Source organism: Chaetodon trifascialis, chromosome 9 (genome assembly GCF_039877785.1).
Source record: "Chaetodon trifascialis isolate fChaTrf1 chromosome 9, fChaTrf1.hap1, whole genome shotgun sequence".
NCBI classification, from domain to species: Eukaryota; Metazoa; Chordata; class Actinopteri; order Chaetodontiformes; family Chaetodontidae; genus Chaetodon; species Chaetodon trifascialis.
In genome coordinates this window covers 20,921,270-20,942,264 of record NC_092064.1, presented here as the reverse complement: position 1 = coordinate 20,942,264, position 20,995 = coordinate 20,921,270, and the positions used below count along the sequence as shown (strand labels likewise).

The 20,995-nt window shown below is 38.7% G+C and overlaps 3 protein-coding genes across 3 annotated transcripts; 1 reads left to right on the top strand and 2 right to left on the bottom strand.

Moving 5' to 3' along the window:
• Positions 1–457: 457 nt before the first annotated feature.
• On the bottom strand, positions 458–6,210 carry LOC139336670 (extracellular calcium-sensing receptor-like). The gene is made up of 7 exons (XM_070970836.1): positions 6,074–6,210; positions 5,014–5,302; positions 4,822–4,908; positions 4,267–4,458; positions 3,102–3,635; positions 2,811–3,017; positions 458–1,348 (listed from the first exon to the last, which is right to left on the bottom strand). The coding sequence occupies exons 1-7, from the start codon at positions 6,208–6,210 to the stop codon at positions 458–460; spliced, it is 2,337 nt and encodes a 778-aa protein (XP_070826937.1).
• A 1,533-nt stretch (positions 6,211–7,743) lies between these two features.
• On the top strand, positions 7,744–12,391 carry LOC139335900 (extracellular calcium-sensing receptor-like). The gene is made up of 8 exons (XM_070969687.1): positions 7,744–7,967; positions 8,109–8,457; positions 8,930–9,217; positions 9,789–10,340; positions 10,436–10,657; positions 11,173–11,296; positions 11,401–11,873; positions 11,963–12,391. Exons 1-8 carry the CDS (start codon positions 7,744–7,746, stop codon positions 12,389–12,391), a joined length of 2,661 nt encoding a protein of 886 aa, XP_070825788.1.
• Positions 12,392–13,540: 1,149 nt separating this feature from the next.
• LOC139335899 (extracellular calcium-sensing receptor-like) lies at positions 13,541–16,750 on the bottom strand. Its single transcript, XM_070969686.1, has 6 exons — positions 16,662–16,750; positions 16,240–16,525; positions 15,535–16,107; positions 15,067–15,189; positions 14,737–14,860; positions 13,541–14,451 (listed from the first exon to the last, which is right to left on the bottom strand). Exons 1-6 carry the CDS (start codon positions 16,748–16,750, stop codon positions 13,541–13,543), a joined length of 2,106 nt encoding a protein of 701 aa, XP_070825787.1.
• Positions 16,751–20,995: the final 4,245 nt, after the last annotated feature.

Below are 20,995 nucleotides of genomic sequence, written 5' to 3'. Positions count from 1 at the left end.
GGACAAGAGCCTGACCATATAACAAAACATTAGCACATGCTATTTTGTGAACGTCACAGCCTTTTGGCATGTTTAATCAATAACTGAGTAGTCATTATAGGTATTCTTGTCTAGTGTGTACATTTCTAAACCCAATGACCTTGAATCAATCCAAAACCTCAGGTTGTCAGAAAGTATTTTCTCACCAAATTAAGCCTTGAACACTCCAAAGAACATTCACCTGTCAAAGTGATTATTTCTTCCAAATATACATTGAAGTTTCTTCCAAATATACATTGACGTTACGTGCTCCTCCTCATTATATCTATGTATTTATTTATACAGTCTGCTACAATGGCAATGCTGCGATTTTAATTGCCTCCACCCATCGGTGCTATGCAAATACATAATAAATCATATCTTGGGAAGACTATTTTTAAAGTTGAACATTGAATGTCAAAAGTAAATTTATGGTATGTTACTTCTTTTCTTTTCCCATGAGGTGCTGCTTTGTATTTTTTTCTGGTTTCAGTAAAATTATGTAACACTTTGGAGCAAACAGGCAGAACAAAAGACCAAAGCTGGAAGCCAGAATGGCAAATGACTCCACTGCATCTGCATAATTTCCAGGAGAGCTGACATAAGCAGGGATGAATGCTAGCCATACGGCACAGAAGATCAGCATGCTGAAAGTGATGAACTTGGCCTCGTTGAAGTTTCCTGGCAACTTACGGGCCAGAAAAGCCAGAACAAAGCACAGACAGGCCTGTAGACCAATATATCCCAGAACACACCAGAATGCCAGACTAGAGCCCACACTACACTCCAGAATGATCTTTGAGCGTTCATACTGTGTGTTTTGGGATGGAAAAGGTGGGGCATCAATGAGCCAGGCAGCACAGATAACCACCTGAACCAGAGTGCAACTGAAGATGATGAACCTCTGCTGCTTGGGCCCCAGCCATCTCATCATGTTGTCCCCTGGCCTGGCGGCAGTGAAAGCTGCCAACACAACCAGAGTCTTCCCCAGGATACAAGACAGACACAATGAAAATGTGATGCTGAAGGCAGTGTGACGCAACATGCAGGACCAAGATGTTGGCTCTCCAATGAACACCAGTGAACACAGGAAACACAGACTCAGTGCGAACAGGATGAAGAAGCTGAGTTCAGAGTTATTCATGCGGATGATGGGTGTGTTTCTATGATAGAAAAAGACTGCAAAGACAGTTAGAGTGAGGCAGGCACCCACCACAGAGGTCACTGTCAGGGCTATACCCAAGGAATCATAGGCCAAGAACTCCACCTTCTTGGGGATACAGGCTGTTCTGTCTTTGTTTGACCAGAAGTCCTCAGGACAAAATGTGCACTCTATTGAATCTAAAGGAAGAGGATCAAAGAAGAGTAGCTCATTACAAATATTTAGTATTCAAATATTACTTCATTTTAACATCATCATTTTAACAGAATATATTCGACGGGAACTATTGTTATTTTTATTTCTTGGTTTTAAGCTCACTTGTCTGATTGCTAATTTTGCCACTGTCACATGGTGCACAGTCAAAGCAGCAAACAGGCTCCCCACGACGGGCAGCCTTCCGGGACCCTGGAAGACAGCTGGCACTGCATACAGACACTGGCACCTGGGGAGCAGATAATGTATTTCAGCTCTGCAGTGAGTGTGCTGAAATTACTTGTCAATAACTTGATTAGTCCAATGAAAAAGATTCTTGTGATTATTGCTGATTTGTTTGTCTAGTTATTAAGCAAATTATTGAACAGCTCCTCAAATGTGAGGACAAGCTGCTTTTCTGACACATTCTCACTCCCAACTCATCACATATGTTCACTTTTTATGGAGCTAGGTATGCTTTTTGGATTATAGCCTCAGCTGTCAAATCAGCAATAATAAATATATAATGTTAATGTTATAGATAATAATAAATGTGGTTAATATTGTGAAACCAAAACTACTTGGTAAAGTTTCAGAAAAGATCATGGTTGGGCTTACAATGGCTTAAAAAATGTTTCCTGCATAACTGACGTATATACATTAGGTTACATACATTAATTCACTTACAAAAGAATCAATCTTCACTTTTGATTTCACATGGGATACGAACCCTGTTCTCTTGGGTGAAAGTCCTATGCCTCAGCCATCCACCACCCTAACAGATAGACTTTTCTTGTTCTGTATAGTTTTTCATTTGATGCATTAGGAGTGAGAACCAGCTGTCTTTACAAGTCAGACAACCCTGCATGTTGAAAAATGACATTAAAGGGGTCACCAGTGCCTTAAAACATGACGCCACTATTTGTTGAACATTGCAAGCAATTGGCAGCCATCACTTAAGAATATTTTACTGACTAAACAATACACAAATTGTCAAGCATTTTCTTCTTCATCATCATGATGTAAATAATCAATGGTTTGCACTTTAGATTTTTTTTCTAAATGATTAGGTGGAGAAGCTTTGCTGTAATTTGCACAATAAGAACTGTGTTGCTGTACATGAAATTGTTCAGTATTCATGAATCTGAATATAAAATGGAAGCAGCTGATCGGTAATTATTTCAAGAAGTTGAGTTTCAGGATGTAATTCAAAGAATTAATTCCTTTGTGCCTTTTTATGTTTGTGTTTCAAATGCTTTCATTTTCATGCATCTCTTGACTCTCTGAATGATTTTACTGAATGATTGCAAACAAACTCAGATCCAGTTTATTCTGCCCACCTGACTTACCTCCACCTCAACCTACAGAACTTCAACAGTTGGCATCTGATGAAGGTAAAAACACAGTGTGAGCAGCTTGCCTCACTCCGATGTCCTGCCCATATTATCCTGTCCTCCTGGATCACCAGCTCCTCTCCTGCAGGCTTGGTCCCATCAAACAACCCCACGTTGACAAACTCAGTGTTTCCACCTGTGCCTCTCTGCCAGTTGATGATATCATAATATGGTACTGAGTCGCCCTTCATGTCAAAGTTCACTTCCTCTCCAGCAATGTTAAATATCACTTCCTGTAGGTAGTACTGGAGCTTGAAAACCAAAATATAATATGAAATACTTTTTCAAACAAGACTTCAATGTAATACTGTAACAGTAAGAATAGTAGATTATACCTGCCAGGGTTCTATATTGTTGCTTTGAGCACATGAGTTGTTTTGGAAAGGCCCACTGCCTGGCTGACAGAGAAGAAGGTTGTGGAGGGAATGAGCAATGGCGTATACAGCCTTATAGACATTATATGCCACTCTAGGGCTTGATGTGTTCATGTAGGCTGAATGTTGCTCTAAAAGGGACTCCTGCCCTGAGCAGGGAGGCAGCTTGGAGGCAGATGACAGAGAAGGGCTGCAACCATACAGAGCCTCCCACAGCTCCTTAACCAATGGACTACTGGGATACATCTGAGGGTTTACTGTCTGCAGGTAGTCACTGAGCCTGGATATATATCCTCTCCTGATGCCAAACCCTATGGTGCCCCCCAAGTAAGGGTAATACTCGCTCCCTGTAAAGACAGATGCTGTGACCCAGGCCTCACTCGCCACCCATTGGATTCCAGTGATGTTCTGCATCATGTAGTCTCTCAAGAAAGGTGTCATCTCTCCCTCAGCTGAAAATACAACGACCACTTTGGCCAAAGAGTTCCGCATCACCTTTTCAGAGAGGCAGATTATGAAGTTAGTCGGGATTTTCACAAGGAAAAGAGAAGGCAATAAGAAAGCAGGTTAAAATTAAGTGACATTGAGCTTACTTGAAGAACAGTATGTAGTATATATCACGCAAGTGCACGGCTATTAGAAAACAGGGTAAATGAAAAGTAACACTTGCACACTTACTCCATATCACAGAGGTTTAATAATAATAATAAAAAAAATAAAATAAAATAAATAAATTGTCATTGTTAAATTTCTGTGGCATGGATTAAGTGGTTTTTTTTTGTTTTGTTTTGTTTTGTTCTGTTTTTTTTTTTTTTCACTCAGCAGAATTTAGGTGTGCATAACATTTCTAAATCTGGTGACATCTAGTGGTATTGTCAAAAATAAAAGACACTGTGGCAGACAGCAGTGCAAGCAAACACGCCTCCCGTAGACCCAGCCTGAGGACCCTGAGATAAGAGGGCTGAACGCAACAAAGACTACAACAGTTTTCATTAAGATTGTCTAATTGTTATGAAAAAATAACATAAAGCTTCTCTTTCTTCAGCACCTACTCTGAAAGGGTCTTCAAGTGACATAAAAACCCTTTAATGCTACAAAACATAATGCAGTGTGTCTTTGCATCTACCTGGATAATCTCCATTGCCCTCTGGTGATTGTAGAGTAGAGGGATCATTTCTTGGTACGCTACACACACTTTGGTACCCTGTAATTCTCTCAGTAAACCTTGCACAGCAAAACGTCCATATTCATGGTCTCCTCGCACCAGCCCCACCCAGGTCCAGCTGAAGCGTACCAGCAGCTGAGCAATGGCCTTCACCTGTGTTCAACAGAAGAGTGCCAACTCACTTGGCCTGATAACACAGACATTTCAAAGAAAATGAAAAATTATGAGCATCATTTAAATATTATGTGTTTATGAATTCTCTGTTCTTCATTTTGCATAGAACTGCAAGGTAATACGAAGAGGTACCATATATCATTGCTATTTAGTGAGAAGATTGTGAATCTAAAAGTACTGACAATTATCTGCTTTATTGGTTGAGAAAGTTTTACAATCTAGTCCTTAAAACTTTTTTCACTGTTTTTCACTGGATAACACTAGACAGTACAAAAATATCTACCATTTTCAAGATATCTTTCTACTGTTACAGCACTGATAGGTTTGAGGCCAAACTTTCACCTGATAGTCATCATTCGGGATTACCCTGAAGAAGGTAGGGTATTTTCTTCTGTCAGAGAGACATGCACATGATGAAAAATAACTGATCTGTGTGGAGAAGGAAAAAGAGAGTAAAGTGGGCCACAGTTAACCAGATTATTGGGTAACATGTTAATGTTTTTGCAAATTACAGATGAATAAAGTTTTTAGCACCATCGGGATTCTGAACGGCTGCAGGATTCTGGACACCACGATAGACTGAGCAGAACCAGATTCCCCAATCACAGCAAGGAGCGGAGAGGCACTTCTGCATGTGACAGCATCATCCTCACTCTGCCCATTCAACACAGACAGAGCAGCCCTCTGGCCAGTCAGTGGATATGCACATGAATCAAAGATTTTGTATCCAAGGGTGTAATTGGACAAAAGCTCTGTACTCTGGTTTATCTCCTCCACTGCCAGCCTCATAGTCTGAGCCCAGCGGAAAGCCCTGGGATCAAAGCTGTAGCCAAGCAGACACGAATGCACACATGCCCACAACACGAACGGAGAAAAGGTCAAATTAAAGCTACACATTATGTTATGGTTTGGAGTATAAGTTGCATCTTTGCATCTGTATTGTAATGAAGTAACCGAGCGGTCTCTTTTTGTTTTGTCCGTATTTTCTTTTTCTGTTTTTCTGTTTTCCTTTTTTTCCCTTTTTTTGAAAAGTTAAAGGAATATCTTTTTGGTAAAGCTTAATTTTACATGTCTGTAATTCACAAATTTCCTATTAATTTCCAAGATGTTATCTTGAAAGAGCCATGTACTTTGGGGCTAAATTTAGGAAAAATATATGCATAGTTAAACTTGTATTCTTCCAAATACTAATTCTAATCCGTTGCTTGTGTAACATGCTGTAGAGCATGAAACTCCCTTGAAATTATTAGGAAATCACACACCTATAAAATAAAGCATTACCGTGTCTTTTTGTAAGGCTCTGGAACTTTCTTGACCCAAAATCAGGCTAAATTAACATTGTATTTCAAAATGTATTGCATATACTTTAGACATAATATGTTTAAAGTATATTTAAACATATACTTTAAATATACTTTAATTTAAAGTATATTTAAATTATACTTAATAATATAATAAAATAATAATATGCTGCAATGGATTATGCAGCATATTATGCTGCATAATCCATTTATTAGAAGAGAAGTTTCACAGCATTTGTTGCCAATTGATTGGACTTGGACAAAAATTTTCAGTCCACATGCATTATACTCACCCATTACACTTCACTGGCGTTGGTCTGTAGGTGCAGTTGAGGTCTGGCATCTCCTGGTTATAGTGAAGGGGAAAGATCCCCCCAATAACATAGTCACCCTTGACCACAAAGCCTGGCTGAAAGCTGTTTTGAAGCATGCACACTCTGGCGACAGATGGGGGTGGAGAGACGAAGCTGGAAATTGGGTTTGTTAAGTTGAGGACACAGACAGAATAAAGGAAGAAAAATATAACAGGGAGAGTCATATTGTTGGAGAGCTCCAAAAAGAGAGCGAGAGCAAGGAATTAGGCAAACTATATACAGTATGTGACTCTCTCATTCTTGCATCTTATTAGTGACAGAGTGACACTTGATTGGATCAGCAGTGCTTCCTTATTTATTAAAGTGGGTTTGTGATTGAATGAAATGATGTCACAGGGCACTGATACCAGGTATAGAATGTCCCATGACAAAACAACAGTCTAATGCAATAAATCCTACCTTCATGAGGATTATAATGTTCTGGATGACACTTTTAGACAGGTGCTGATTCAACTTTATGGTCTTTTTGGAGCCTGTAGTTCGTGACACTGTTAAATGTGTTGTGTTGTACAGATGTTTTAAATAATATCCCATATGTCTGGCAGAGGAATTATGCTTCTGTGTTAATCAATATAGCTGTCGAGGCAGGCTTTTCGCAAAATAGACCACATCTCAGTTCTGCTTCTGTAGGCAGACACTCACACAGACCACAGCTCTGGTCTGAATAATCAGACTCTGTCCAATGCTACTGCTGTAGCACTACAGAGTGATATGTGTTCCAGAACAACACAAATGTGATGTTTATTGGCTACATCTGCAAATACAACAATGGCAATGTACCAAGGATTACTATATGGACATTCCCAAATCAGAACCCCTCAGTCAGTATGTGTCAATCCTAAAGCATGGACTGTCACTTACAGCTTGGTACAGTAAATCTTCCTTGAATACAGTTAATCCATGTGATTGGATCCTGAACTTCTTAAAGAGCAGACCCCCACCACCATATGCTCCACCCTGACTCTCATCACTGGAGCCCCTCAGGACTGCGTGCTCAGCCCTCTCTTGTAGATTCCACTGCATGACCACCCACAGCTCCAACACCATCATCATGTTTGCAGCTGACACAGCCTAACATCTTGGTGCCAGGACAGCAGCCTCCATCTCAAAGACAGCAAAACATGATTTTGATGACATGACCATGATTTTGGATGATAGTAACAGGGAGACAGACATGCCCCCAACTTCATCAATGGAACTACAGTGAAAGGAGTCAGCAGCTATTAATATAATTTGAATTCAAACTGATTAAACAAATTGAATAAAGAACAAATACAATAAATCATATGTCAGTTATCAAGAATGTGATTTTCAATATCGGAGGAACTGATTGTGAATATGCTTTTTTTTTTTTTTTTTTCATTTCGGATAATGTACATTCACACTACCCCAGGATCCCAAGGTACTACCTTTGATGATGTCACAGCTATTGTATCTGGGCGGCCCAATTGCTAACAATTGTATATAAATCAGTTGTGTCCTGAAATATGATAATTCTTTGTATGTGACCGGAGAGTGAAGCTACTATTATATTCAGCCATTAAAATCTATCTCTAACATTACTGAGAGCAGGAGTATCAGGGTCAGGCATGGCAATATTGACTGCAAAGCTTTTTATGTTTCTTTCTCTCATTGGGAGCAAAACTGGTTTAACTACTGCTCTGGATAACTGTGTTTTCTTTGGGGAAGAGGAGAAAAACAGTATGTATGAAGATGGAGATGTAGTTATAGGGGGCTTATTCCCTCTACACTACAGCCCTGCATCTTCTCTTCCAACATTCAAAACAAAACCAACACCTAATATGTATAAATAGTAAGTAAATATTTGATTGTATTTGATACTAGTTGGCTTGTGTAACACACATTAGAAACATTTTATTGGATTTGTGTCTAGGATACTTTAATATTGGTGTGTTTTTGTGTTGTGTGATGAACTGCTTTCACTTCTGCACAGTTTCAGTGCTCGTGCCTTGCGTTGGATGCAAACCATGACTTTTGCAATCAACGAGATCAACCAGCGTAGTGACCTCCTGCCACAGCTCAAGCTGGGTTTCCACATTCGTGACAGTTGTGATGACATACATGTGTCTCTGGGTGCATGTTTGCTGCTGGTGAATGGCCAGCCAGAGAGAGGTCCCGCAGTCAACATCGTCAAAAAAAGCAAAGGTCCACAAAGTAACCCTGGTTCTAATTTAGGTTGTGCTGCTGTACAAAGGACAGTGTCCCCAGTAATCATAGGAGATGCTGCCTCTGGGGTGTCCATGGCTTTGCTACGAAGCCTGGGTTCTTTCCATATCCCCCTGGTGAGACTGGCTGATGGTCTGTGCACTTTTGTTATGATAATGTTGATAATATATGTGTTTTTGCTTATTTAAACAGTCGTGAATTATTTTTTTATACTAATGAAATGTCAAACTATTGCCACTTTTTTCCCTGTGAAAAGAAATTGAATTGTACCATATCAGGTTTGTGTTTAAAATGGTTAATCTAGCATATCAAGTAGGATAGAGAGACACTTACAGTAATCCAGCACTATGTTTAAAAATTCAAAATCAAAACATCAAGGACACGTTTTTCACTTGACAGAGATTAAGTTACTATGGACTTTCAGTTTTTCAATGTTTTGTTCGTAATTGTCGTGGAAGTGGAAGGAAAGGAGTGATCTGCATAAATGAATACTTGGAAAGATGGTGGTATTTTTTCATGAAATTTGATGCTTGTCAGCAGCCTTTTCAAAGTGTACAGAAGGTTAATTATTGTTTGCTACAATACCAGGTGAGCTATTTTGCATCCTGCAGTTGTCTGAGCAATCAAAGGGAGTTCCCCGCATTCATGCGCACCATGCCGAGTGATGCCTTCCAGGTCAGAGCCCTGGTCCGACTGGTTAACTATTTTGGCTGGACCTGGGTGGGAGTCATTGGAGTGGAATCAGATTACGCTCACTTTGCCATCCAGCTCTTCCTGCAGGAGTCAGTGCAGTATGGTGTGTGTGCTGCCTACACTCACTTCTACCCTGTAGCCCTGAGTCAGCAGGCTCTAGATGAGCTTCTGGATGTTATCCAGGTACCTATGGGTCTATAGCATTTTTTCATACATACAGGTAGTCGACAAAATAAGATGAATACTATAGTAAACTTTTCTTTATACTGTATAGTCAAGGGGATATGGCACAGTTGGGGCAACAATTAAACCTAGCCTTCTTCAACCACAAAAACCATGCTAATGTCATGTCTTTCTGTACATTTTTATTAACCTTCCAATAACCACACTTCAGTTAAATAGGTCATTAGTGTTTTTCATAAGTATCAGACATAGACACAGACAAGAATTAGACATATGACTCAAATTTCTTGATATTGACGGCAGTAACCCTGAAAATCATTAACTAACTGATTGAAGTACTGAGTATTGATTGAATGTTCGTGCAGTAGCAAAAAGGATGCAAATACTTGAGACCAAAAAAGTTTTAGTAACTTAAAATGAATTGTTGTCTCAGGAACACTGTCCTTTGCTGCCTTGGCTTTGATTGAGGGTCAGTTGCAATGTTATTGAATTAGAATAAAATAATGTTTTTAAGTGTTTTACAGTTTACATTGCATTAAATAATAATGATATCAACATTTTTACTGTTCAGATGGCGTCCTCAAAGGTCATCATTAATTTCTCTGGTGAGTCAGAGATGCAGGGCATTCTGAGAGAGGCCCAACATCGGAATATAACTGGTCTGCAGTGGATCGCTAGCGAGGCTTGGACCACCGCCAATTCACTCTGGGAAAAGTTTGGAGATCTCCTCACCGGAACACTGGGATTTGCCATCCAGAGAGCTGATGTGATTCCAGGGCTGAAACAACACCTCACTAGTCTCAGACCATCCTATATTCATCAGTCAGCTTTCTTGGCAGAATTTTGGGAAGAAATGTTTAACTGTCGACTTAATGGGTCACTGAACAGCCACTCTCATGGAGTCGACAACTATTTCGACAGATTGCCATGCAAAGGGACAGAGGATTTAAGTGATGTTTACTCCCCTTATTCTGATGTGACACAGCTAAGAGTGTCCTACAATGTCTATAAGGCTGTGTATCTGGTGGCCTATGCCTTGCACGATATGAGTAACTGCATAGTCGGACAGGGCCCTTTCCTTAATGGCACCTGTGCAGACCCAAAGAATTTTAAACGTTGGCAGGTGAGACTAAATATTATTTTAAGGCAAAACAGTGAGAAAGAAGTCAAGTTCACTGTGGTTTGTGTTTAGTTAAGTTGTTTTCCTCCCTCCCTCAGCTAATCCACTACATGAGGCAAGCTAATTTTTCTGTATTGGAGGAGAAAGTCAACTTTGATCAAAATGGTGACCCCATTGCTTATTATGATCTCTTGAACTGGCAAAGGAGGCCTGATGGCTCACTACATTTGGTGAAAGTAGGTTTCTATGATGCCTCCTTACCTACTGGACGCAGCCTGGTCATAAATGACTCAGGGATTCAATGGCCTGTTGGAAAGCAGGTGTGTTCACTGCAAACAGGTTTGAGACCATGTTCGCCTCTTCGACTGTTTTATGTACTGTTGATCAACACATCAGCTAATTTGTTCTTCGTATTATACAATATGATTATTTTTTAATAAAGAAGAATAAACTGTCACCTTCAAATATAATCTCCTCACACCGACATCAATTGCATATGAATGTTGCAAACAAAGAGCCCAATTAACCCAATTAAAAGGTAGGCGCATCAGTTGTGTTTAAAAAAATTCACTCTGTGTAATAGTAATTACATGATTCTTACACAATTACCTCCTAATTCTGTTAATTACTTAGCACTAATTGGCAGTTCAAAGAATTGTACTCATTCTGAGTTGTAACACAGCATTTATACTTTACACTGAATTTGGTTTGCATACTTTGGAATTTCAGCCTGAAATAGAGTTGTTAGACACCAGTATTGCACAACAAAGCAGAGATGCTGGTGAATATTGGTTTAAATCAATGTCTTTCTGAGTGGCTGAATTTTGCCTCTCAGGCTTCCCGGTCTGTATGCAGCGACAATTGTCCTCCAGGTTCCCGAATCGCTCGGAGAAAGGGGGAACCCATCTGCTGTTTTGACTGTGTCCCCTGTGCTGAGGGAGAAGTTAGCAATAAAACTGGTGTGTACCTTTTACCTCCCGTGTTACCCAAATATAAACTGACCTATGTAAATCAAAATCTGGCTTCTCCAAGCTAAAATGTTCTCTTCTTTCTCCACTGTCAGATTCTTTAGAGTGCTCACGCTGTTCAGAGGACACATGGCCTAATAAAGCCAGAAATCTCTGCATCCCAAAGACTATTGAGTTCCTGTCTTACCAGGAGTTAATGGGTATTGTGCTTTGTGTTGTATCTGTCCTTGGAGCTTGTATTTCCCTCTCTATCTTCACCATATTCTTGGCATACAGAGACACACCACTTGTTCGGGCCAACAACATGGAACTGAGCTTCCTTCTCTTGGTGTTTCTTGCTGTCTGTTGCCTTGTTGGCCTGTTGTTCATTGGTGAGCCTTCAGACTGGCTTTGCCGTATCAGGTATCCTGCATTTGGGATCAGTTTCGCCCTCTGCATTTCATGCCTCCTGGCAAAGACAGTGGTGGTCCTAATGGCCTTTAGGTCCACACTACCAGGAAGTATTGGCATGAAGTGGTTTGGACCCAACCAGCAGAGAGCCAGTGTGCTCATCAGTACAGCTGTGCAGGTAAGAACCACTTTCTATAAGTTGACTTGATAAATATTTTTCCAACTGTGTCAATTAAAAATGAACATCCTGTTTTACCCTCTGCTCAGGTAATAATCTGTTTAATATGGCTGCTCACCAGTCCACCTCATGCCAACAACAACACAGATTACCACAGTGCTACGATCGTCATTGAATGTGTTACTGGTTCGGAGATCGGATTCTGGTGTGTTCTTGGATACATTGGCATCCTGGCCTGCATGTGCTTCCTAATGGCTTTTTTAGCTCGGAAACTGCCGGATAATTTTAATGAGGCGAAGTTCATCACCTTCAGCATGCTGATATTCTTTGCAGTGTGGATTACTTTTATCCCGGTTTATGTGAGCACAGTTGGGAAATACACAGTGGCTGTCCATATTTTTGCTATTTTAGCATCATCTTTAGGTCTCCTTTTCTGCATTTTTGCTCCGAAGTGCTATATTATAATCCTGAAACCTGAAAAAAACAACAAGAAAAACATGATGCAAAGAGGAAAATGATGGCACATTACATGTGATAAAGAATTTTCATGTATAAAAAAGACATTTTCTAGAAATACGCACTGGGGTGGTTTGCCGTCAAATATGAAGTGGTTTGGATGACAGTCAGCACTTCCAAATCTGAGGCTATGGTCCTGTGCCTCAAAATGAGGCACAATGAATTGCTCCTCTGGATTGCGATACGTGGCAGAAGATGGATGGATGGATGGATGGATGGATGGATGAATGAAGATGAATTTGATGTTTTCTTGAAATTTCTAATGCCTATAACGTTGTCTTCCACAGGAAATCTTTTATATACAGCAGAACCCATCTTCCCATGATTAAAAGTTTTAAGTATATCAATAACAATAAACAATGAAATAATAAACATTTTGAGACAGTGAAAGAGTTTTGTATCTTTTTATTTTGACTGATTATTGTGATTTACATCTCCAAGTGTGTGGACAATTTGATAATACAGAAGAGTTTTTGTGAAAATATTAAGGATGATGACAAAAAAGTAAAAAAAAATAAAAAATAAAAAAATAAGTGAATAGAGTGATGGGTGTTATTTTGGTGAAAAATGTTTAAATATGAAAGTCAACTTTTAAATTGAATACAAGACACCAACATTATTAGAGCAAGCCAATTCATTTTTTTATTTATTTTTTTTAAACCAACAAATCTATTCTATACAAAATAATGGTGTTTTTGTTCTATGGAATAGTACTAAATGGTGAATTATAAATTATTTGTATCTGCATTAGATGTATAGCTTATTTAATTTCTATTCATTGAAGGCTACTGTAAGCAATCCATATTCTTAGCACACACAAGCAATTCTTTAAACAGCCTAATTAACAGGTACAGCTAAGATTTTCACAGCAATTACATGCACACAATACATTTTAATTGTTAGGAAATAATAAGTGAGGCATGATGTTTAATAAATTTTAAGAAGTAATTTCCATTAATGTTTTTCTCCTACAATACACTACATCTTTAACATTAGAAATCATTGTAGTCATTAAATATGAGATTTGCAGAAGCAAACTCTGTATTACTGTATCTGAATTAAATAAAATGCAACAAAATCTTGCCATACTCTAGTATATCTGAAGTACATTATATGAAAGTTAAAAGTAACAGTAGCATCATATTTTAAAATTAAGAAGTCACATTTAAATTAAAAATTTTTCCTATGACATGTTTCTTGGTATTCGTCTCTGGCTTGATCAATATTATGTAACATTTAGGTGAAAAAATACTAATTAATAAGCCAAATGCTGAAGACAAAATTGCAAATATTTCCACAGCTACAGTGAACTTTCCAGGGGAGCTGATGTATGCTGGGATAAAGGTGATCCAGACAGCGCAGAATATCAGCATGCTGAACGTGATGAATTTGGCCTCATTAAAGTTATCAGGCAGCTTTCTTGCTAGAAATGCCAGGACCAAACATATTATTGCAAGGAGCCCTATGTAGCCCAGCACTGCATAGAAAGCAGCCTCAGAGCCTGTGTTACACTCTAAAATGATCTTATTGCTGTATTTGAAAACCATATCTGGGAAAGGTGGGTTTAACTTGAGCCACAACACGCATATCACTATCTGAATGAAAGTACAGAAGCAAACTATGATCCTTTGCTGTGCAGGACCAATCTTTCCTGCAACTTTGTTTCCAGGGACCGTGGCTTTGAAAGCTGTAACAACAACAATAGTTTTTCCCAAGACGCAAGAAATGCAAAATGCAAAGGTCACACCAAAACATGTGTGTCGCAGCATGCACGTCCAGACTGTGGGTCTGCCAATGAACGTGAGAGGACAGAGAAAACACAAAAAAAGAGAAAACAACAGGAAACAGCTCAGCTCAGAGTTGCTGGCCTTTATCACGGGAGTTTCTCTGTGGAGGATAAAGATTGTCATTGTGGTCAGCGTCAGGGAGGCCCCCAGCAGGGATACAACTGTGATAGCTATTCCCATCGGCTCGTGATATGTCAGGAATTCAATTGTTTTAGGAACACACTCATCTCTCCTTTCATTGGACCAGTATTCCAGTGGACAGGGTGTGCAGTCGGCTGCCCCTGTAAAACATGACATCAGGTCAGTGTCTGTAAATATTTATTAAACTATAGAAATAAAATGGACTGGACTGGGCATTTTTTAGAAAATGAAAGGATACTTTAGGAGAAAATGAAATTTAATGAAATTAAAAGCAAGAAAACTGGGGAGTAATACTGACAATAATATTTCAAACGTGAAATATATGCAAAGACTAAGAACATGATTTTGTTATTATTATCATATTACTATGATATTGATATGTGAATGTTTGTTTAGTCTGGCATATGTGCTTCTGATACCTGTTGAGTTGGCTATAGTTCCATCAGCACATGTGATACAGTCAAAACAGCAGGTGGGTTTTCCCTTTATTTGAGCTTTCCTGGTTCCCACTGGACAAACATTAGTGCACACTGATGTCGGAAACTGACAAAAGAAACAGTCCAGCTACATTCAGTTGACGTTATGTTTAAAAAGGAAACATGGTTCAAACTCTACAAGTTTATTGCATGAAAAACAGTCTTCATGATTACCGTTTTCCCTGTCCTCCACACAATTTCTTCCTCCTGGATGCTGAGCTTATAATCACCATTAGCAGCAGTAGCAAAATGACCAAGTGTGACATGTTGCACTTGCCCATCTATCAACTGCCAGTTAATAACATCATAAGAAGCAGGAGGGTCACCATTGACATCAAAAAAGACATTATCCCCAAACTGATTCCTAAAATTGACCCTTTGTAGATGATCAGTGACCTGAGAAAGGGAACAGGTATTAGTAAGATGTTCATTGTTTATTTACAGACCTTTGGACATATTGCAGATCTTACTTGTACCTTCTTGTCTCACCTGTTTGGGATTCATTTCTGATATATTCAAACATGGCCTTGCTGTTTTTTCTCCAACTGGTTGGCAGAATACCAGCTGATGGAGGGCGTGTGCAATCGCATAAACTGCTTTATACACATTATAGGACACTCTGAGCTGTGTGACATTGAAGAACACGTCCTGGGAATTTATTAATGTCTCATTGCCTTTGCATAGTTCAGTTGTTGCCTCTGTACCGGTGTGTTCCCCGGGTGAAACAGGTCTACAGCCCACCATAATCTCCCAAAAATCCCTCACAAAGGCTGCACTTGGATCAGAATAAGGATTAATACCTTTAAGAAATGGTTTTAGATTTGAAATAGCCATCTTCTGCACCACAAATCCCAGGGCTCCACCAAAAGCTTGGTAGATTTCAGGTGTGGAGGGTCGAGCTGCTGTGATCCAGGCCTCACTGGCAATCCACTGAATGCCTGTAATGTTCTGTCTCACAACCTCTTTCATCAAAGGGTAAAAGTCACCCTCTGGAACAAAAGCAAGAATGACTTTGACAGTTGACTGCTTGATCATTTCCACAACATCCAGAACTTTATCCATAGTGTACGTACGTAGAATTGTCCCGACAAATGCAATACAAACCCCAAGCTTTCTGACCTCTTCAGTGAAAGCCAGGATCCCATTCCGCCCATAGTCATTGTCTGACTGTATGGCCCCAATCCACTGCCAGCCAAAACGTTTGACCAATGCAGCCAAAGCTTTTGCCTGGAAGTAGTCGCTGGGGATTGTCCGAAAAAATGTAGGATATTTAGCTCTGTCACTCAGGCAGGCACATGTTGAGAAGTAACTTACCTATGAAAAGAAATCAAAAGAAAGAGAAGAAGAAAAGAAAGAAAATACACAAAAAGCCTCAAAACGAGCACCAAAAAAACACTGAATATCACAGAAGAGTAATGTAATAAAAGATCTCATTTAATCTCTTACTATTGGCACTTGAAATGGTCCAAGAGTTCCAGCCACAGCTAAAGACTGAGATGATCCTGACTCTGCTATGACAGCAGACATAGCTGGGGAACAAGAAGAAGTCAATTCTATCTCCTCTGGTCTACTAGCCAGTGTTAGTGCAGCACGTAATGTATTTGTAGGAGATGCACAAGAATTAAGGATCCTATAGCCAAGAGATATGTTTGGCAGTAGAGCAGGATCTTTGTTGATTTCTTCAATTGCAAATATCATCATTTGGGTCCACCGAAAAGCTCGCAGGTCAAATCTAAAAAGGTTTGGTGATTGAAATATGTTGTAAGATTAAAGAGCTGCTGGTATATATGTACATGCAATAAAAGTTTGAAATGGGAGTTGAGGAGCATTTATGAAGTAAAAGAAAAGTCAGATGTATTGAAACTTACCCTGCACACTTCACTCCGGGTGGCTCACTCTCAAACGTAAAAGTGGTAGTTATCTCTTTGTTCAAAACTGGGAAAATCCCCCCGATCATTATGTCTCCCTGCTTAAACAAACTTGGCATGTCAAACCTACCAAATCGCTCACATCCAGAAACAGTGTTCAGGAAGAAAACAAATAGAGGTAAGATCATAGTGTTCTGTAGCTTGTGCATGTTTGCCAGGCATTTTTTTAAAAGAGATGAGGACACAGCTCTTATAGCTACTCCATCAGATGCAGGTTGATGTGCTCTCTTTATAAAAGCTTGATTCATTTCCCTCAGGGCCTGGCAATTTTAGATGGGTAAGATTACTACAACAGGGAACAGTGGTCACTACATTCAGGATAAACATTATGTAAATCTCACACACACACACACACACACACACACACACACACACACACACACACCCCATTGCCAGCAATCTATTGGTCACAGTAATTTTTTAAAGAGTGAAATGTGCATTGATCTTCATGATAAATAAAATAAGTAGCTTCATAGAGATTTACATTTTTGGAAGCTATTAAAGTAATGCAGCACAGAGAAAGCTTTGTGAAGTATTTGTGAAGCAGTATTTTCATGTCGAAAAAGAGTCGGTTTGGTTTTCACTTTGGTGGGGACTTACCTGATTGTCAATATACACAGTTATTTATGTGTCTTTAAATAAATATTTTAATGTCATTAATATTATCCAAAACTCAGACAAAGATATTTCAATTCACATGAAACAGATTCACAATAAATGAATCACAAATTAAAGTTCTCCTGCTCTCACGCACATCTTGTCATATCTGTCACTTGCTACGTCATCATTGCATCTGCTAATTGCTAAATTGTCACTGTATTTTTCTAACTGCTCCATCGTCATTGCATTTTGGTAACTGCTCATTGTAATTGCATCTGTGAATTGCTACATCATCGTTCTACTCTGCAAACTGCTGCAGCATATCATTGCCTTTGGCAAGTGCTGTCATGGTCTTTGTGACCCATGCGCCACTCAGGGTCTATCGTGACAACAATTCATTCATTTAACTTCAGTGTATTTAAAGTCACATACAATGCATGAAATTAATGTAAATTTTAGGAATGGTTTCACTTAAGCATGTTCTTGAAAGTTAAATACATAATCTTGTATTCAGCCACAAGCTTACTGTAAAGTTTCTTATTATTATCTAATAATAAGACATGAATATAAACGAACACATGAGACATTTTCATAAATAAAACAACAAAACTTTAATATAGAAGTCTGTACAATTGTTCTTTGTCCTCAGAAATTGTGTAGAATGGTAGAAGAGTTTATAAAAATGTAAGCACAGAGGGTTATTCATTAAGCTGTGATGACTTCAACTACCTTGGAACAGGTAAGAGCACCATCACCTCAGCTGATGAGGATGTAAAAGGGACTGGTAAGCTTAATTTGTGAATTTGAATTTTTTTGAACATGCAACTTTTTGATAAAGATTACTCGAATTAATATTATATGCAAGCTAAAATGCCTGTCAAATAAACTATGTTTGTAATAATAGTTACAGAATGGCACATTATTATTATTATTATTATTATTATTATTATTATTATCATTATTATTATCATTATTATTATATTAGCCTGTTGATCTTAATAACCAGTACATACTTTGTTGGTCCCCTTGAATTCTGTAGACAGGTTATCAGTTGCACTTTCAAGACGACACTCAAAAAATCAAATTTAGTCAGGATTGATTGTAGCAAACTGGGAAGTGTGACAAGCATACAGTACAAGGCAGCCAGTAGCTCAATCTGCTCTAACACAGCCCAGGATCTTAGTGTGGATCCCACACAATCATCAGGTATTTCATCAAACCAGTGTTTTACATTCTTATTTGGAAAAGGAGGCCTGGAAATCAACCAGATACACAAAACTGTAACAGACAGAGCCCTAAACTGCTGCTGTGTGGTACAAAACAATTTCATGATGATATGAGTAGCCCTGCAGACAATTAACACATGTACAGTTGTCCCCAGAGCACAAGAGAGGCAGATGACAAAAGAGATCCCAACAGCTATCCAGGACCACTCAGAGCTCTGATGGGTGGTCACTGATGGTGAAAAATGGTGCCATGTCATGGTAAAAAGCATCACCATTGTGGAGTTACTGCCAGGAGCAGGACTGACTCTGTGTGGTGATATTTTCACTGTTTTCATATAGATTCCCAGCAGCAACACAGCTGCCAGAGAAAACCCTGCAACCCATCTGCTGGTGTCTGTAGGCCCCACATCTTCCAGCCTGCCTGTGTAAGCAGCAAATTTGATGCCATTACAGAAAAACATTTAAGAATGAATGACTTGTTGAATGATTGTTCTTTGTTTAAAATTTTACCTGCTTGTGTTAGAAATGCCTCTTTTGGACAGTGTGGTGCATCAAACTTTGATGGCATCTGTTGACAAGATATGAATATTAGTTATTTCAGACACACAAATTCATGCAAATACAGTATGGCAGTATGTGGCATATTGTGAGATGATATTAATTTGTCAACCATCAGTCTTTTTTTATATCATTTGCACTGTGGCAACTGCCTCATGGTCATATTGGATTTACATAATATTTGTAACAATGCACAGAAATCCACAGAATTAGCTAAAAATAAATAAATAAATGTTATTGTATTGAAGGTTTCTCAGAAAATGTATTATATTACAATATATATCAATATCATAATATAAAATTATATGATACATACAGTGATGAAGATTTTTCCTATACTGCCCACACTTATCTTTAACCCTCAAAATATTGTATTTTTTATGCAAATCATGCATAAATATATACACACAAGGTTTTTTCAGATCGCTTGACATTTGTCCTCACAGTATCCATCTCTGACAGTAAAGTGTGAAATGTGTTACCTGCTTAATTACAACTAAAAAACAGCTGGCATGATTGAAATACTTCTGCTTTTACTGTATTATGTTTGTTTTTGTTTCAATTCTTTCAGCAGGGATGAGCACTAATGATACAGTAAAACAAGCTATTCTTGAGGGATTGAGGCAGAATTAAGGCACCGCATAGAAATACTGTAGTTGTACAGCAAACCTGCACATCGCAGGTCCTGACACTTTTTTGATTCTGCGAAGGGCATCATGCTCACTTGAATGAAGATAAGGAATTCTGGCAATGCAGATCCAAGTTCTCTGTAGCCGTGCAGGAGTTTGACCTCAAGGTTGCATGCTATACAGATGCAAATACAATCCATTGTTTTCCAGTTGTCCACTATAACAAGCGTAATGATGTAGGAGCAATGACACACAGATCTCACAAGAACAGATGACGGGCTGATACTTCTGTAATTTATGCGTGTGCTGTGATTATTAGTCTTTATCTGTATGAAGGAAAATTACAAACATATAAGATCATAATGCATTTCATAATGAATTAACATTTTCCAAACAAGAATGGCAATAATTGTTGAGTGCATTGTTCTGAATTCAGATTTGAATATGATGATTCTTTTTAACATAACACTCTGGTGCTCACCGCTATAGTAAGTAGAAGACAGTTGGTCTTAGACAAGAAATAAAGCAACAACTGAAATTGACACTCCTCTTCATTCACAGCCTCCTTCACTCTTTGCAAAAGGGTCACACAGCCATTAAAGAACATGCAGTTTAAGGTGACACCAGCAAAAAGTGTCCAGTCTTTTTTGACCCTGTCCTGTGTGAAAATCAACTCCAAGGCAACACTCATTTCAGGAGATCTAAACAGGTGAGAAAAACAAAAGTTACAAACATCAGTTCATGATCACATTATGTAGCAAATTATCACATATTCATTGTTATACATCACTGTTATACATTGCATTAGTTACCCAACTGCTCACCCTTGTAGTGACACACAAACTAAACTGGCATTCAAAAAGCAAAGTAATGCTAAATGTTGTAAAATACTGGGGAACATCTTCAAATCTAACAGTGCAACATGAGAACCATAATAACCCAGCTGTGAGACTGTTATATTGCATATGATTAAAGTAAACTGACTCGTAAAAGCTCCTCTAGAGATTGTCTAATTGTCTTTTGGGTTCTCTCAATGTGGTACTTAAGCCCCCATAATTCAGGTTGATTTCCTGCTGAGTAAATAATTAAATTACAAGCTAATTGCTGATGAATCTGTGGGAAACCACACCGGGGTATCCATGTCCTTGACCAAAAAAAAAAAAAAAAAAACAAGTTAATGAGCAAAATACAAATGAGGGAAATGAAGAAAATGAAGAGAAAACATTGCATACATGCAACATTAATTTGCCAAGAATTTACT

Bases quoted from the DNA above. Each gene is read 5' to 3' on its own strand.
- LOC139335899 (XM_070969686.1), bottom strand. From the start codon at position 16,750: ATGATCGGGGGGATTTTCCCAGTTTTGAACAAAGAGATAACTACCACT. The intron at 16,526-16,661 runs GTAAGTTTCAAT...AAACCTTTTTAG, and splicing joins CCCGGAGTGAAGTGTGCAGG to ATTTGACCTGCGAGCTTTTC. The intron at 16,108-16,239 runs GTAAGAGATTAA...TTCTTTTCATAG, and splicing joins GACCATTTCAAGTGCCAATA to GTAAGTTACTTCTCAACATG.
- LOC139336670 (XM_070970836.1), bottom strand. From the start codon at position 6,210: ATGCTTCAAAACAGCTTTCAGCCAGGCTTTGTGGTCAAGGGTGACTAT. The intron at 4,909-5,013 runs GTGCTAAAAACT...TTCTCCACACAG, and splicing joins AGCCGTTCAGAATCCCGATG to ATCAGTTATTTTTCATCATG. The intron at 1,349-2,810 runs GCAGGACATCGG...GATTCAATAGAG, and splicing joins AGGAGGACAGGATAATATGG to TGCACATTTTGTCCTGAGGA.
- LOC139335900 (XM_070969687.1), top strand. From the start codon at position 7,744: ATGGCAATATTGACTGCAAAGCTTTTTATGTTTCTTTCTCTCATTGGG. The intron at 9,218-9,788 runs GTACCTATGGGT...TTTACTGTTCAG, and splicing joins AGCTTCTGGATGTTATCCAG to ATGGCGTCCTCAAAGGTCAT. The intron at 11,874-11,962 runs GTAAGAACCACT...CCCTCTGCTCAG, and splicing joins TCATCAGTACAGCTGTGCAG to GTAATAATCTGTTTAATATG.